The sequence below is a fragment of the Scyliorhinus torazame genome, chromosome 14 (genome assembly GCF_047496885.1).
Source record: "Scyliorhinus torazame isolate Kashiwa2021f chromosome 14, sScyTor2.1, whole genome shotgun sequence".
Classification (NCBI taxonomy): Eukaryota; Metazoa; Chordata; class Chondrichthyes; order Carcharhiniformes; family Scyliorhinidae; genus Scyliorhinus; species Scyliorhinus torazame.
In genome coordinates, this window is record NC_092720.1 from 71,075,629 (window position 1) to 71,092,282 (window position 16,654).

At 46.2% G+C, this 16,654-nt stretch overlaps 1 protein-coding gene and 1 long non-coding RNA gene across 4 annotated transcripts in view; one reads left to right on the forward strand and one right to left on the reverse strand.

The window, feature by feature from the left end:
* The window catches only part of LOC140389800 (uncharacterized), a 42,747-nt gene extending 38,937 nt beyond the window's left edge, over positions 1–3,810 (reverse strand). The window contains exon 1 of the long non-coding RNA XR_011934481.1: positions 3,674–3,810. This is a non-coding gene — a long non-coding RNA (uncharacterized lncRNA). The remainder of the gene's footprint in view (positions 1–3,673) is intronic.
* The window catches only part of LOC140389799 (PEX5-related protein-like), a 293,828-nt gene that overhangs the window by 229,361 nt on the left and 47,813 nt on the right, over positions 1–16,654 (forward strand). For all 3 annotated transcript variants that reach the window (XM_072474334.1, XM_072474335.1, XM_072474336.1), the window contains 3 exons: positions 3,265–3,360; positions 9,919–10,035; positions 11,127–11,270. In XM_072474334.1, the coding sequence (XP_072330435.1) occupies positions 3,265–3,360; positions 9,919–10,035; positions 11,127–11,270 (357 nt within the window). The remainder of the gene's footprint in view (positions 1–3,264; positions 3,361–9,918; positions 10,036–11,126; positions 11,271–16,654) is intronic.

Consider the following 16,654-nt stretch of genomic DNA (forward strand, 5'->3'; position numbering starts at 1 on the left):
TGAGAATTCAGTGAGATATGAGTTTGCTGTAACCTAATACATCCATGACAGTTATTGATTATTTATATTGTATTTATATTTTCATAAATATATTTATATATTAAATAGAATATATATTAAATAGATTATATATATTCTATGTTAAATAGATTATATGTATTGTATATATTGAATATTTCATTATTTGGATATATTCCTTATACTCATGGTCAAAACTGATTGCAGTATTCAAAGTGCAGACCAGCCTTCAGCATAGCCTGATGTTTTATGAGTGTGAGTTTTCCTCTCATCACAGTGTTCCAAAGATGTGCTACCTCTGCTGAGGTAGGAGCTTGCCCAAATCTCCTTTCTGCCACAGGACAATCCCTGGACCTTGAATCAAAACAGGAGTAAAGCTGCAGGCCTAAGAGACTGGCAGTTACCCTCCCACTAAATGGAATCGGGATCTGGGGCGACATTCTCCGACCCCCCGCCGGGTCGGAGAATCGCCGGGGGCTGGCGTGAATCCCGCCCCCCGTCGGTTGCCGAAGTCTCTGGCACCGGTGATTCGGCGGCGGAGGCGGGAATCGCGCCGCGCCGGTTGGTGGGCCCCCCCGCTCAATTCTCCGGCCCGAATGGGCCGAAGTCCCGCCGATAAATTGCCTGTCCCGCCGGTGTAAATTGAACCACCTACCTTACCGGCGGGACAAGGCGGCTCGGGCGGGCTCCGGGGTCCTGGGGGGAGCGCGGGGCGATCTGGCCCCGGGGGGTGCCCCCACGGTGGCCTGGCCCGCGATCGGGGCCCACCGATCCGCGGGCGGGCCTGTGCCGTGGGGGCACTCTTTCCCTTCCGCCTCCACTACGGTCTCCACCATGGCGGAGGCGGAAGATACTCCCTCCACTGCGCATGCGTGGGAAACTGTCAGTGGCCGCTGACGCTCCCGCGCATGCGCCGCCCCGAGATGTCATTTCCGCGCCAGCTGGCGGGGCACCAAAGGCCTTTTCCGCCAGCTGGCGGGGCAGAAATTCCTCTGGCGCCGGCCTAGCCCCTCAATGTTGGGGCTCGGCCCCCAAAGATGCGGAGCATTCCGCACCTTTGGGGCGGCGCGATGCCCATCTGATTGGCGCCGTTTTGGGCACCAGTCGGCGGACATCATGCCGTTTCCAGAGAAATTAGCCCCTTATTCCTGAATTGCAGCAAGTCTCCAAGATTGCACTTGGTGTAAAATAATTTACATGTACTAACCTGTTGCCATTTTGCATTTTCTGGGTCTCTTAGGACCCCATCACAGATGGTCTAGGAATTCTTCCTTCCACCTTCCTTTCACTCTAACTTTGAGCATGTTCCTACTGCAGATGCAGGCTGATCACTGCTCAGTTAGGGAGCCAGCCATAAATCTGGGGCTATATGGCTGGGTTGACATTATACATATTGGACCTGTGCTCCCATTTCCTAGGGGCAGAGGAAAGGAAACTCTATTGTATAATTGACTAATTTGGTAGTTTAGTTGAGCATGCTATTTGCTTTGTTGACTGGTCTGCAATGAATGTGCATGTAATCGGATCTCCATTTCCCAATTCTTCCAAAGAATTTCTAAGCGTTGTCCATTGTCTCCAGCAGGAAATTCCCGCTGGCTGGTTTGAGGCGAATCAATTCGCAATTCAACCACGTTTACGATTTGTTTTGGAGTGGGAACCTAACGATGCCAGCAAGACCGATTCCTCCGAGATCGGGCTCAAATCTAAAGTTGAAGGTTCCCCCCTCCCCACTAACGGACCTCACAACCTTCCAGACATGGGCAACATCCCCAACCCTTGAACCCCCCGCCCCGAATCACTAAAAGCCAGGTCAACCCCCAACCCCCTCCCCAGCACCACACAAGGATGAGAGTGACCTGGCTAAAACCCCCACCCATCTTCACTGGTATCTGAGCAGCCCCCCCCCCCCCCACCAAGTGAGTGATGCCCTTCTATGGGGTCGACTATGGCCCCACTCCCTTTTCGGACCCCCTTCAGGTCACGCTCCTTGCCAGTGCCACTCTGGCAGGCAGTAGCAGGTTGCTGGTTCAAGGGCACTAACCAGCCATTTCCCCAACCACCCGGGGCTTCAATGGCCTCCAAGCCCCCCCCCCCGGTGTGGCCATCATGACTGGTTTCCGTTTTTGGAAACCAGTAGTGATTCACGTCAGCCTTGTGTTGTGCCAGTGGGAGCAGTGAATCCTGGAACCCAGGATACTCCTGTTCAACGGGGAATTGCATATTTAAGTTAATTTGGGCGTGAACCAGACTGTGTCTGGTGCTACAGGCTGGGAGCATTGCACTCCATTCGGCACCCGGTGCAATTCCCGATTCGGAGCTCTCCTGATATTCTCCGGGAATAGTGGGAGGGGCCCAAAAGGAACGGAGGAGACTCGGGCCCCAAGTCTCTTCCACAGTGCACAGCATAAAACTTTGTAATTTCATGAATTTCGTCTGACAAAACAACAGGGGCGGGATTCTCTCACCCCGGGCCGGGCGGTAGAATCGCCGGGGGCGTGAGTCGCACCACGACGCTCCGACGCCAGTCCGCCGATTCTCCGGAAAGCGGAGAATCGCACTGTTGGCGCAGCGGCGGTCGAGTGGGCCCAACCCCCCCCGGCGATTTTCCACCCGGGATGGGAGAGCGGCCACACAAAAAAAGCCGAGTCCCGCTGGCGCCGTTCTCACCTCTTACCCGGCGGGACCTCGGCATGGATCCATCCGGGGGCGGCCTGGCCGGGGGGGGCGGAGGGGTGTCTGACCCTAGGGGGGGGCCTTCCGCTGTGGCCTGGCCCACGATCCGGGCCCACCAATCGGCGGGCCGGTCTCTCGGGCTGGGGGCTTCTTTTTTTTCCACGCCGGCCCCTGTAGCCCCACGCCATGTTGCGTGCCGGTGCGGAGAAGGGAGCCACTGTGTATGCGTGCATTGGCGCTGCTCCCACTGGGCATGCACGCATTGGCACCGGTCCCACTGGGCATGCGCAGACCCGCGGCGCCCATCTGACGCCGGGGATCGGCAGCTGGAGCAGCGTGGGTTGCTCCAGTGCAGTGCTGGCCCCCTGGAGGGGTCACAATCTCTGCTCCTGAGGCCATGTTGACGCCGTTGAGAAATGCAACGGTGTTTACGATGGCGTCAACACTTAAGCTCAGGATCAAAGAATCCCGCCCCAGATGTTTAAATAGAGAAATTTGGAAAAAATAAGAATTTTCATGAGTCTTTTTGGTCATTTCCATTGTAATGTAAGTTATGTTTCTCTTAATTTGCAGACTCGGATGACCAAGGAACAGCGCTGGGGAAGTGCTTCCCTGACCCGGAATCATTCAACAGAGGAAGAGTTTGAAAGAGCAAAGGCTGCAGTTGAGGTCTCGGAACCTTTTAACAATTTTTTTCCTGAGATTAAGAGTGCAGAACATGACTGGACAAATCTTTACAGCTTGTACATTAAAGATAACATACCCCTTTCTACAGAATGGATTGCAAAAATGGAAGATCTATACTTTCAGTGTGCAGTAGTCTTTTAAATACTTCTGATCGGATATTATCCTTACTTCTCTTATTTTTAAGCCCCATAAATGCATGCTGCGTATCCTTACTTTCTTCTACGATTAGGGTTTATCGCAGTCTTTTACATTAACTCAACCGTACCTTGAACCTTGCAACTGCTGATGCTCTTACCTCACTTTTTCTTTTCTTCCTCTTTTTTGCTTTGTTAGCAACAGAGTTGATGTTATTTAATCATTTAATGAATAGAATATGCAGCTGTGTCATAATCAGATTGACTTCATCTTTCTTACCCTTTGCAACCTCAATGATGAGCCGCAATACAGGCCTTCAACTTCTCCTTCATCACACAAGCATCAGAATGAATGGATTGAAAAGATTCCAAACAATGTGACATTGCTTCCTTTTTTTGTTAAACTGTAATGAATGGGTACGAATGCTTGATCTTTCTCAATTGAAACCCTGTCAATAATTAACTCAGTTTTTCACACCTTTTAAATTCTGCTTGAAGTGCTGCATACGTTTCACTGGCATTGTCTTGTGTGGGTGACTATATTCAGAAGCCTTTTCCGCTTGTAATTTATGATGACTAAAACTTGTTCTGAACCATAATATCGAAAAACAAAGTGAGACTCTTTAACGATCAATAAAATGAGAATCCAAAAAACAATTCTGTAAATACCCCAATACAGATTCAAATATATTCAATTTCTATGGTAATTACATCTTCCGTATTGTTCCTGAGGAAATTCCAGAGCTAGTCATGAAATACAATGTAAAATATGATCTCTTAAACAGTACTTGCCTTGTCAGGTGAGGCAAACTAAATGTAGATACTTGGGCAAAATATTCACCACCATTACACCCTTCATGCAGTGCCTATAGGCATGCCTATATCTGGCAAATGATGCCAACCATTTGCCAGTACCATAGAGGTCATGTGCAAAGACACTGCTTTTGCACAGAAAAGGGAAGCACGGTAGCACAGTGGTAGCATTGTTGCTTCACAGCGCCAGGGACCCGGGTTCGATTCCCGGTTTGGGTCACTATCTTTGCAAAGTTTGCACGTTCTCCTCGTGGTTGCATGGGTTTCCTGCAGGTGCTCCGGTTTCATAGATTATCATAGAATTTACAGTGCAGAAGGAGGCCATTCGGCCCATCAAGTCTGTACCTGCTCTTGGAAAGAGCACCCTACCCAACACCTCCACCCTATCCCCATAACCCAGTAACCCCAGCCAACACTAAGGGCAATTTTGGACACCAAGGGCAATTTATCATGGCCAATCCACCTAACCTGCACATCTTTGGACTGTGGGAGGAAACCGGAGCACCCGGAGGAAACCCACGCACACACGGGGAGGATGTGCAGACTCCGCACAGACAGTGACCCAAGCCGGAATCGAACCTGGGACCCTGGAGCTGTGAAGCAATTGTGCTATCCACAATGCTACCGTGTTGCCCACCACAAGTCCCGAAAGACTGGCTTGTCAGGTGAATTGGACATTCTGAATTCTCCCCAGTGTACCCGAACAGGCGCTGGAGTGTGGTGACTCTGGGATTTTGACAGTAACTTCATTGCAGTGTTAATGTAAGCCTAATTGTGACACTAATAAAGATTATTATAATAAAATTGTGCCAGCTTTTTTTGGCCAGACTTATCACATTACTTTCCAGCCTTACTCTGCCACTCAATCCTTTCCCTGTTATTCAGTTGGATCATCTCCATGAGCTTCCAATCAGTGATAGCTCCATTAAAATGAATTGGAGATCGGTACTTCAGTACTCCTGAAAGTGGTCTCTGAGCATGTAATTGGCTGAAACTGGTTTTTGATTAAGGAAGTTGCCGAGCATGGAAGCAGGGTGTAAAAGTGCAGTGTAATAGTCTCATTATTTTCCCAACTATTACAATGAAGTGACAAGTGAGGTTTGTTGCACCACTGTCTTTTGCTTATCGGCTGTACACCATTTACTACAGTCACATCATTAAAATGCCAGCATGTCTGCTATAAATACTGAGGACTATAGTTATAACTTTAAGTAAGAAAACTCCTTACAAGGTAAAATAAAAAGTGCTCTAGGTTTTCAGAGATTAAAAACAATTGGCATGATCTAACTAAATGGGAACAAAGTCCCATAGCGAGCATATTTAGCCAGGTTTTTCCCGCGCTATAAAACAACACTCGCTTAAGGTGGGGGCCTCAGCGGGAAATGCGTGGGCGAGGTCGTACAGAGCCCCGCTTTGTGCACTGAGGAGCTCCACTCGCCGGAACGCCTCAATGTATCGAGAGATCGGGAGGCCATTTAAAAATGGCCCCAAGCCATCTCCCCCCCCCCCCCCCCCCCACAAGCCCCAACACACTGTGGGAGGGTGTTCAGGTGGAACTGCCAACTAGCAGGGGCACTGCCAAGTTGGCAGTGTCAAGCTGGCATTTTTCCCGTGACAGGGATCGGGCCGGGTGGTGCCCTGCATGGGTGCAAGGGGGCCTGGGGACCCCCTTGTGGGTGAGTTGGAGCTTTGGACGGGTTCAAGGGTCACGTCGGGGGGGGGGGGGGGGGGCTGAGAGATCGGGATGCCATTTAAAAATGGCTCCTGATCTCCTTCTGCACTGAGGATTTCTGTCGAGCGGAGCTCCTCAGTGCAGAAACTGGGACTAGGTCGGCCTCATCAGGGAGTTCCCCGCTGAGACCCCAGATCTACTCGAATGGGAATAGAGTCCTGTTCAATATCGCAGTGTTTCTTGGCTCTCCGAGCGCCGGGAAACACCCGGCTTAATGCGCCTGTAATGAGACTCTGTTCCCATTTGGATAGATCGTGCCGTCAGAGACAGAAATTTAAGGAGATATTTCATAACTTTCAATAGATACATTCCAGGGAGAAGGAAAGACTCTAGAAGAAGGATGTACCACCTGATGCGACCATCAATTCACACGAGACGATTAGTAGAAGTGAACAGTGGTTTTAATAAGCTAGATCAGTGCCTGTCTGCGACTGCACTGTACTGAGTGCTGCCGACAGGCTGCAGATCTATATACCACCCCTGAGGGGGCGGAGCCTCAGGCGGAGCCCATAAGGGCATCAACATAATACAACACAATACAGTGGTGAATTGTAGCAGCAATACATTCACCGCACCACCCATGGCTGGTTAAAGATGGCATAAAGTTGAAAGAAACTGTGCACAATTTTACAAAGGTTAGTGGTAGGCCAGGAGATTGGACAGTATTTAAAAACCAATGAATAGCTAAAACATAATGAGGAAGAAATTAGCATCTGAGAGAAAACTAGCTAGAAATGTATAAGCAGATAGTCGATTAGCATTGGATCTGCAGGGAATGAGAATGGGGAATTAATAATGGGAAATAAGGAAATGGCGGAAGCATTGAACAGATTTTTGTGTCTATCTACACTGTAGGCGACACAAATAACGACCAGAAATACTTGTAAATCAAGAAGTGGAAGGGAGGGAGGAACTGAAAACATCTGCAATCACCAGGGAAAGGATACCAAGAAAACTTTTAGAACAAAAGGCAGTCCCAGGACTTGATGGCTTGCATCCTTAAAGTAGTGGTTGCGCATTGGTTTAAATTTTGAAAAATTAGTTAGATTCCGGAAAGGTCGCATCAGATTGGAAAACAGTGAATGTAACTCCTCTATTCAAGAAACAAAGGAGATGAAAAGCATTAAAGGAGGCCAGTTTGCCTAACATCTGTCATAAGGAAAGTGCTAGAATCTATTGTGAAAGAGGTTATAACAGGGCACGTTGAAAATCTTAATGCAATCACACAGACTCAAAAGAGTTTTGTGAAGGGGAAATCATGTTTGACAAATTTATTACTGCTTAAGGAAGTAACAAGTAACGTTGATAAAGGGAAATCTTTAGATGTGATAGATTTCCAAAAGGCATTTGTAAGGTGCAACATTAAAGGTTACTACACAAAATAAGAGATCATGGTATAAGGGGTAACATATTAGCGTGGATAGAGGATGGGTTAGCTAACATAAAGCAGAGAGTAGGGATAAGTGGGTCATTTCGCGTTGGCAAGTTATAACAACTGGATTACCACAGGGATGAGGTCTACAGATGATATCATGATTTGGATAAAGGGACTGAATGTACATTTGCTAAATTTGCTGATGGTACACAGATAAGTAGAAGAGTAAGTTGTGAAGAGAACATGAGTCTGCAAAAAGATATATCTAGGTGAAATGAGTGGGTACAAATTTGGCAGATGGAACATGATATGTAAATTTGTGACCATGTCCAATTTAGAAGGAAGCATATAAAAGTAGCATATTATTTAAATGGAGAGAGTTTGCAGAGGCACAGCAGGATCTGCGTATCCTGGTACATGAATCAGAATAAGGACGTTCTCAGGTACAGCAAGTGATTAGGAAGGCAAATGGAATGTTTTGTTTATTGCAAGTGGAATTGAATATAAAAAGAAAGTTTTGCTAAAGTTACACAGGACATTGTTGAAGCCACTTCGGGAGTACTGTACACTTTAGGCCTCCTTACTTAAGAAATGGTAGCAGTTCAGAAAAAGTTCACTACTTCCTGGGGTGAAGGTGTTATTGTATGAGAAAAGGTTGCAAACATTTAGCCTGTTTCCATTAGAGTTTAAAAGAATGACAGATGATCTTATTGAAATCTACAAGATGCTGAGGAGATGCTGAGAGTATGTTTCCCAGTGTGGGAGAACTGGAACTAGGGGCACAGTTTAAAAAATAAGAGGTCTCCCATTTAAGGTGGTGATGAGGACAGTTTTTTTCCTCAGGGTTGTTAGTCTTTGGATTTTCTCTTAGCCAGGGAGCAGTGGAGGCAGGGTCATTGATTATTTTTAAGGCTGAGTTAGATTAATTCTTGATTGACCAGGGAGTCAAAGAATATTGGGGGTAGACAGAAGACTAGAGCTGAGGCCACAACCAGGTCAGTCATGGGAGAGCAGGCTCAAGGGGCTGAATGGCCTCCTGATCCTAATTTGTATGTTCATATGAGATATAGGCAGGTTAAGTGAGTGGGTAACAAGGTGGAGTTTAATGGGGGGGGGGGGGGGGCGGAAGTGAGAACTTATTTACTTTGGTGGTAAGAATCGAAGTGTGGAAGATTTTTTTAAAAGGTGTTAACGTTTTAAATGTTGATGTTCAGAGAAACTTGGGTACATTTGTGCAAGGAACACAAAGTTAGCAGACAGATACAGCAATTAGGAAGGCCAACAGCATATTAGCTGTTATGGTGAGGCAATTGAAGTACAAGAGTAAAGAAGTCTTGCTACAGTTGTATAGGGCGTGTTGAGACCACACCTGGAGTAAGGTGCACAGTTTTGGTGGCCATATCCATATTTGCCTTGGAGGCAGTGCACTGAAGGTTCACCAGATTGGTTCCTGGAATGAATGAATTGGCCTATGATGATAGAATCATAGACTTTACAGTGCAGAAGGAGGCCATTCGGCCCATTGAGTCTGCACCGGCCCTTGGAAACAGCATCACACTTCAGCCCACGCCTCCACCCTATCCCTGTAAACCAGCAACCCCACCTAACCTTTTTGGACACTTAAGGGGCAATTTATCATAGAATCATAGAATTTACAGTGCAGAAGGAGGCCATTCGGCCCATCGAGTCTGCACCGGCTCTTGGAAAGAGCACCCTACCCAAGGTCCACACCTCCACCCTATCCCCATAACCCAGTAACCCAACCCAACACTAAGGGCAATTTTGGACACTATGGGCAATTTAGCATGGCCGATCCACCTAACCCACACATCTTTGGACTGTGGGAGGAAACCGGAGCACCCGGAGTAAACCCACGCACACATGGGGAGGATGTGCAGACTCCGCATAGACAGTGACCCAAGCCGGAATCGAACCTGGGACCCTGGAGCTGTGAAGCAACAGTGCTAACCACTGTGCGAACGTGCCGCCCATAATTGAAATTAAGTAGTGCCAAAGACTTAACCAATTGATGGTATATTACTCCGTAGATATATCCTGCTTCTTAGGATTGTGAAAAGGGCAATTGTAATCACAATTTGATAAAAACAAATTATTAATTTCAGAAAAAAATTTACTTCACCATTAGTATGCATAGTGGAATATGTATAATTATCAAAAGCAACTAGCATTCTTGAGGTTGGATTGTCACTCAAAGGATATCTTTGAAACCTATCCTAAAAGAGGCCTCTAGAGCACCATATATTGTAAAGTCGGCTTACCCTTTCTATTTTCTTCTTCAGCAGTCGCGGTCAAATTCAATCCCATTTAGCAAGTACATCATTCTGGTGTGGCTTATAGAAAGCATCAGTTTAATTGGACATCTGCACTTAACAAATTGCTGCCAAGTATTCTCTATGGTTTTATTGAATTGAAATTATCTTGTGATTGAAGCACTTTAGCTTTTGTATTTTATTGTTCTCTCCCAGTCTGACACAGAATTCTGGGATAAAATGCAAGATGAATGGGAGGAAATGGCACGTAGGAATTGGATTGCAGGAAGTGAGCAGCCTCCAGCAAATACAACCGTCTCCCCACATGAAAAGGTGATTTTTTAAATATGACCTTCACAAAATGTTGCTTTAGAATACATTTTTTGTAACTATTAAATGTTTGGTTGTTTGATTCTCTTGTATATTCAAAATATATCTGAAAATGGTGACAATGAATGCTTGCAGTATAATAATGAGTTAATATACTGTACAGGACAAAAGTGAGGAAAATATAGCTGAAAAAAGTTCAAACCTTTAATGTACTATTACCTCATTCTTTACATAAGATGGATTCTAATTGTCTGCCTCATATGAAACAGAGCCCAAGTAATGAATAGTGGATTGATGTGAGTACGTGTAGTAATGGTGGTGAGTTACAGTTTGCTCATGGTGTCTGAGGTGCTGACAACATGCATTTTGTACATGTATATTGTAGTCTGGAGCTCATGGATAATGATGGCAGAGGCTCCAATATTCTCTCCATCACATAGCTGGCCAGGAATCTCTCCCACTGTTATGGAGTCTTTGGAACTCTCTTTCTAGAGCTAGAAAAATTCTTGAATAGCAAGGGGGTGAAAGGTTATTGGGGGTAGGTGGGAATGTTAAGTCGAGGTTACAATCAGGTCAGCCATAATCTTATTGACTGGCAGATCAAGCTCGAAGAGCTGAGTGGCCTACTCATGCTCCTTGTTCATCTGCACTGCCTGCCATTGGCATGTGTTAGAAGGATTAATTTACAGGTTGATACTTAACCTCTTTGGTCACGTTATGAACGCATCTTCCTTGGCCATCACGTGCTGAGATGGGGCTCAAAACTGGAGCCTCTGGCTCAGAGGCAGCAGGATACTCTGCACTGCTTTGGAAGACCTCCACCCGGTAATTGTAGTGCTAACCAGTTAAAACAGCAAATTAATGAGGGCTGGAAGGAGTCGAACAAATGTTGAATGGATCCTTTTGGAGATAATTAGGAATGAAGCAATTTAATCAATGTAATCATGAATAGCAAGATAATAGTGAATAAATTATATGCAGTATAATGCCTATAAAGCTATCAGTCAGCAGAACAATTTTGTTCTCGAAGTTCGATAAACAATTCTTATGATTTTCATCATGAGATGTTCACTTCAATTGACCTTTGCTTACAGGGTTATTATTTTCACACTGACAATCCCTTCAAAGACTGGCCCAATGCATTTGAGGAAGCAATAAAAAAGCAGAAAGAAGGAGATCTGCCCAATGCAGTCTTACTGTTGGAATCAGCAATTTTGCAGGACCCCTATGATGCAGAGGTAGGCTAATGATGTTCAGCAATCATAAGTATATTAAAAAAGTGAAATATGTTAACAATTGTAGAAGTTTATGTAATGCATAATGTGTAGCACTGTGTTCTTACAAATATGAGATGCATTTTGCTTGTTCTCAAAGAGGTAAGATATATAAGAACATTAGGGGCGGGATTCCCTGGTCCACCAGCCGTATGTTCCTCGGCTACCTGCCTTTCGCTGGTAGCGGGGGTTCTATCCTCCGACCAATTGTAACTACCCTGCGCTGCCGTGAAACCCGCTGGAGGGCCTGCGTTGCCGGCAGGAAAATTGAATCAAAACAATCAGAGTATTCCGGTCTAGATTTCCTATATATGTGGACCCATTATTAACATATAATGTTCAATGCATTCCACTGCAGTTTTCAATTAAATGAATTATCAGTATGCAGTTGGGGTAGCTGGAGAACTGTTTTCTTCAATAAAGTATATATATCACTTTATTGTTACGAGCAGAAATTAAATGGATTATATGCTAATACTCTGATTGTAATTGTAACATTTGAAAGGGGCTTTCACCAGCAAATCAAACTTTGATATACTGTTAATGGGGCTATGCCCAATGATACAAAACAGTTTATAATGCTTTTTCATTGAAAACCATTGGAACCTACCGTGAAGTTTGAAACTGATATACAACAATTTATATCTGCGTGGTGATGTTAACATAGTTAAACATCCCACGGTGTTTGTTTCTAGTAATATAAATACAAAGTCTCTTCACATGGCCCTTCATTAATAGCATTCTAGAGAGCAACTGGGGAATGCTTGAGTATCACCAAGGTATGCCTCTTTCTTGGATTTGCCCTGCATTAACCCTCTGTACCCAAGGAACATAAATGCTAATTTTAGCATAACGCACTGACAGTCATATTTTTGGAAACATTGTCAGTGTGTCAATGTTCTCTAGTAAAAAAAAAATTAGCATGGAACTGTCCTATAAATATCCTGTTGCTGACGGGATGGGTTCATACCACGGCATGTGGTAGATAGAGGTTCTCAAAAGGGGTTTTTACCTACAGTTTACAGTGAGGTCTCAATTTCCATCATTATCCATTTCTCCAGATTCTTCCTGCTCTAAAAATCACAAAATTTGACATCTTCACTTACATAATCTAGTTCTTTTGAGTTGAAAGTATCTGAGATGACACTTGGGAATGAAAGAGCGAGTAATGAGATGAGACAGCAGAAATTGCATCAGAGGAAAACAGGGAAAGTGAAGGTCCAGGGTGGCCTAGATTGTAACTTCCTCATCTTCATCATGTTTGTCTTGTCACAGTCAATGTGGAAGAAGTGCAGTCTCTCCTTCATTGTCTTCTTCCTGTTATTTTCGTGAATCTGCAAAAAAGGAGGGTACAAGCTAATTTCTGAAAAAGAGTCATTTAACATGAAGCATAGACCGCGGGCTGGATTCTCTGCCGCGGGATGCTCCGTTTTGCCGGCAGCCCGGGGGTTTCCCGACAGCGTGGGGCTGCTCCACAATGAGAAACCCAATTGACCAGCCAGCATAACGGAGCATCCCGCCGGCGGGGTGAAACAGAAATGTGGCGAGGTGGGGCAGAGCATCCTATCCCCTGTTTCTCCCTGTACAGGGGCTTCCAAACCTGTTGTGTAATTCCAACACATTCTTTTTTTATTATAGTACAAACTAAGAGTGGGTGACCATATCTCTGTTGGGATTAAGGAAACAGAGAAGGTTTTTCACAAATGCCATGGCAATTGGGGATGGGCAATAAATGCTGTCTTTTGTCAGCAATGCCCACATCCCATAACTGACATGTAAAAACAATCTTGTACGCCATCACAAACCTATTGCTCGCATTCTGGCTTAAATCTCCCAATACAAGAGCAGAGTTCCTTCTTATCAATTTCATGGCATGCACCTTGTAGGGAGTATCTCCCGTTGTGTGGGATGCCCCCTTTGATGCCCTGAGTCCCACATACATTGTGTGCAAGGGTAGCAATTTTGGATTATTTTACAGATGTATTGGGACAGTTGTTGCAAGTAATTTGGTGGTATTATCATAGATTATCATAGAATTTACAGTGCAGAAGGCGGACCTTTGGCCCATCGAGTCTGCACCGGCTCTTGGAAAGAGCACCCTACCCAAGGTCAACACCTCCACCCTATCCCCATAACCCAGTAACACCAGCCAACACTAAGGGCAATTTTGGACACCAAGGGCAATTTATCATGGCCAATCCACCTAACCTGCACATCTTTGGACTGTGGGAGGAAACCGGAGCACCGGGAGGAAACCCATGCACACACGGGGAGGATGTGCAGACTCCGCATAGACAGTGACCCAAGCCGGAATCGAGCCTGTGACCCTGGAGCTGTGAAGCAGTTGTGCTATCCACAATGCTACCGTGCTGCCCATGGTATCTTGTTGACGTGGAGGAAGAGGTATGAGGACTGTATGTGCAAGTAGGGAGAAGCAGTGGTGTAGTGGTATTGTCACTGGACTAATATTCCAGAGACCCAGGATAATGCTCTGGGGACTTGGGTTCGAATCCGGCCAGGGCAGATGGTGGAATTTGAATTCAATAAAAAATCTGGAATTAAAATGTCAAATGATGACCATGAAACCATTGTCAGTTGTCATAAAAACCTATCTGGTTCACTAATGTCCTTGAGGGAGAAATCTAACGTGCTTACCTGGTCTGGCCTAAACATGACTCCAGAACCACAGCAATGTGGTTGATTCTTAAATGCCCTCAGGGATGGGCAATAAATGCTGGGCCAGCCAGTGATGGCCACATCCCATGAAACAAATAAAGGAAAAAAAATTGTAATTTAGGAAGGTAATTACATACCACTTTAAGACCCCTTGCTTATGCTCTTTTTAGCCAGACAGTCGTGTGAAAATGTAGTTATGGGGCTCTTAAAGGAATGGCCAATGCTCTACCTGACCAGTCCTGTCTTACAGTGGAGGCCGGGTCATTGAGTATGTTCAAAGAATGATAGGATCCCTATATTGCGGAGAGAGGCCATTTGGCTCATCGGGTCTGCACCGGCCCTCTGAAAGAGCACCCTTGCTAGGCCCACTCCCCCACCCTAACCTCATAACCCCATCTAACCTGCACATCTTTGGACATGAGGAAGCAATTTAGCATGGTCAATCCACCTAACCTCATCTTTGGAATGATAAGCTCATTAGACAGATTGTTGATCAGCAAGGGAGTTGAGGAGTAAGTGGGGTGGGGAGGGGGGGGTGGTAGGCAGGGGCCAGACAGCAAGGTGGAGTTGAGGCCACAGTCAGATCTCGAGAGGCCAAATAGCCTACTCCAAATGGCTCCCCATTCCTGTGTTGTACTTAGTGATCCAAATGCCATCCTACTTCTCTGCTGCCGCCCCAGCTGATTGCTGCAAAGAGCTGTTAAACTTGGCTTCTTAAAAGCTCATTTCTTAGCACCCAAAACATTACTTCTCTTTTACATGGGTTTACGCTGGCTGTCATGATATGCAGACATGCAGATAATGATATGCAGACAGGCAGCTAATGAACACCGAGAACAGGACATGACCAATGAGCAGGCAGGACACTCGGGTGTGGTACCTCACTTTCAAAGGCATGAGGCACACACACTCCACCTCTTTTCACTGATGAACATCTACAGAGTGAGTCAGGGTGTATGTACAGTATCACACCTCCAGCACGTGGAAAAGAGCTAGTCTGGTTCAGTCAAACAGAGTAACCACACTTAGGTTAGCAGAGAGTCAAACTCATAGAGAACTGTGTTAACTGTGCTAACTGTTTCAATAAATCAGATTGAACTAACTTCAAGGTCTGGAGTATCTTTTGGTTAAAGTTGCAGCCAGTGTTATCCCAGAGTACATAACACTACATGCTACCAGGAGACTGCTTAATCTAGGTGGTTTACCTCAGTCCGTTCCGTGATGACCAGCGAATGTATCCCGGCACCATGGAGAAGAATCAGGCTCCTCACCAGCTCAGGACCTCCGGCAATCTCCGTGCCAACTGGCGGACATTCAAGCAAAAGTTTCTGCTGTACACCGAAGCTTCTGACCTCGTCTGATGCAAAGAAGATCCCGCTTCTCTCAACAGCGGGTGATCAAGCCACCGAACTCTTCAACTCTTTTCTCTTCACCAAAGGCCAGGACAAGACAAAGTTTCAGACCATCCTGGACAAGTTTGACAGTCACTGTGAAGTGGACACCAATGAAATCTTAGAGCGCTACATATTCAAACAGCATCTACAAGGTAAAGATGAATCTTTCAACTCCTTCTTAACTAACTTCCGCCTGCTAGCGCTGTCCTGCAACTTTGGTGATATTGCTGACTCCATGATCAGAGACCAAATCATTTTTGGAATTCACTCTGATCCTCTGAGAGAGCAGCTACTGAAAATCAAACATACGATCCTGCCAGTCGTGATTGAAACATGCACAGTCCATGAGCACGCCAAAAATCGCTATGCCCAGTACAAATCGGCTGAAAATGAGAAACTTGCCTCCCACGAGGCAGAGAGTGTGCAGGCCATCGCCCGGATGCAGCGCCTCAGCATTGATGAAAGTAGCCATTTTGCACGCTTTTCCCGGGGCCCCACGCATGCGCGATATGAACGGGCTAACGAAGCGGCCGACACCCGCACTGCGTATGTGCGACGATGCGCGGAGCGTCAGGATGCCGACGTCATGACGTGCTCGAACTGCAGCAACGCCCACTTAAAGAAACACTGCCCTGCAAGAGGCAGGCGATGTTTAAACTCCAGGAAGCCTGGACACTATGCAACCTTGTGCAGGGCTGCACCACCAGTCAGGGTCCAGCGCTCCCAATTCCGACGACGGCGTGTTCATAGTGTGCAACACCGATTACAGGATTCTGATCCTGGCAGCACAACGGATCCAGAGGAAGAATGCCTGGACTCCGCCTACTGTGTGGGCATCATTACCAAATGCGAATATGCCGCATCCAACTCATCACAAAGTCAATCCAACCTCGCTGTGGATTCTGTGGACGAATGGCGTGCGGTGATGCAGGTCAACAACTGCTCCATCCAGTTTAAGCTGGACACAGGTGCCAACCTCCTCTCGCAGGCAGATTTCAAATGCATCAGGAAGCCCCCCCAAGGTCCTTCCAGCAGGCTCCTGGACTACAACGGAAATGCTCACGGCACTGGGATCCTGCCATCTACCTGTCTCCAACCGGAGCACCCATGCACGGTTACGTTTTGAAATTGTCAAGCCAGACAGGGCATCCCTACTTGGCGCGCATGCCTGCAAGCAGCTGAACCTCGTGCAGCGGGTTTACACAACATCTTCCAATGTGGGTCGTCAGGCCGGCATTGACGACATCCTCACTCCGTATCCGGATTTGTTCGATGGGA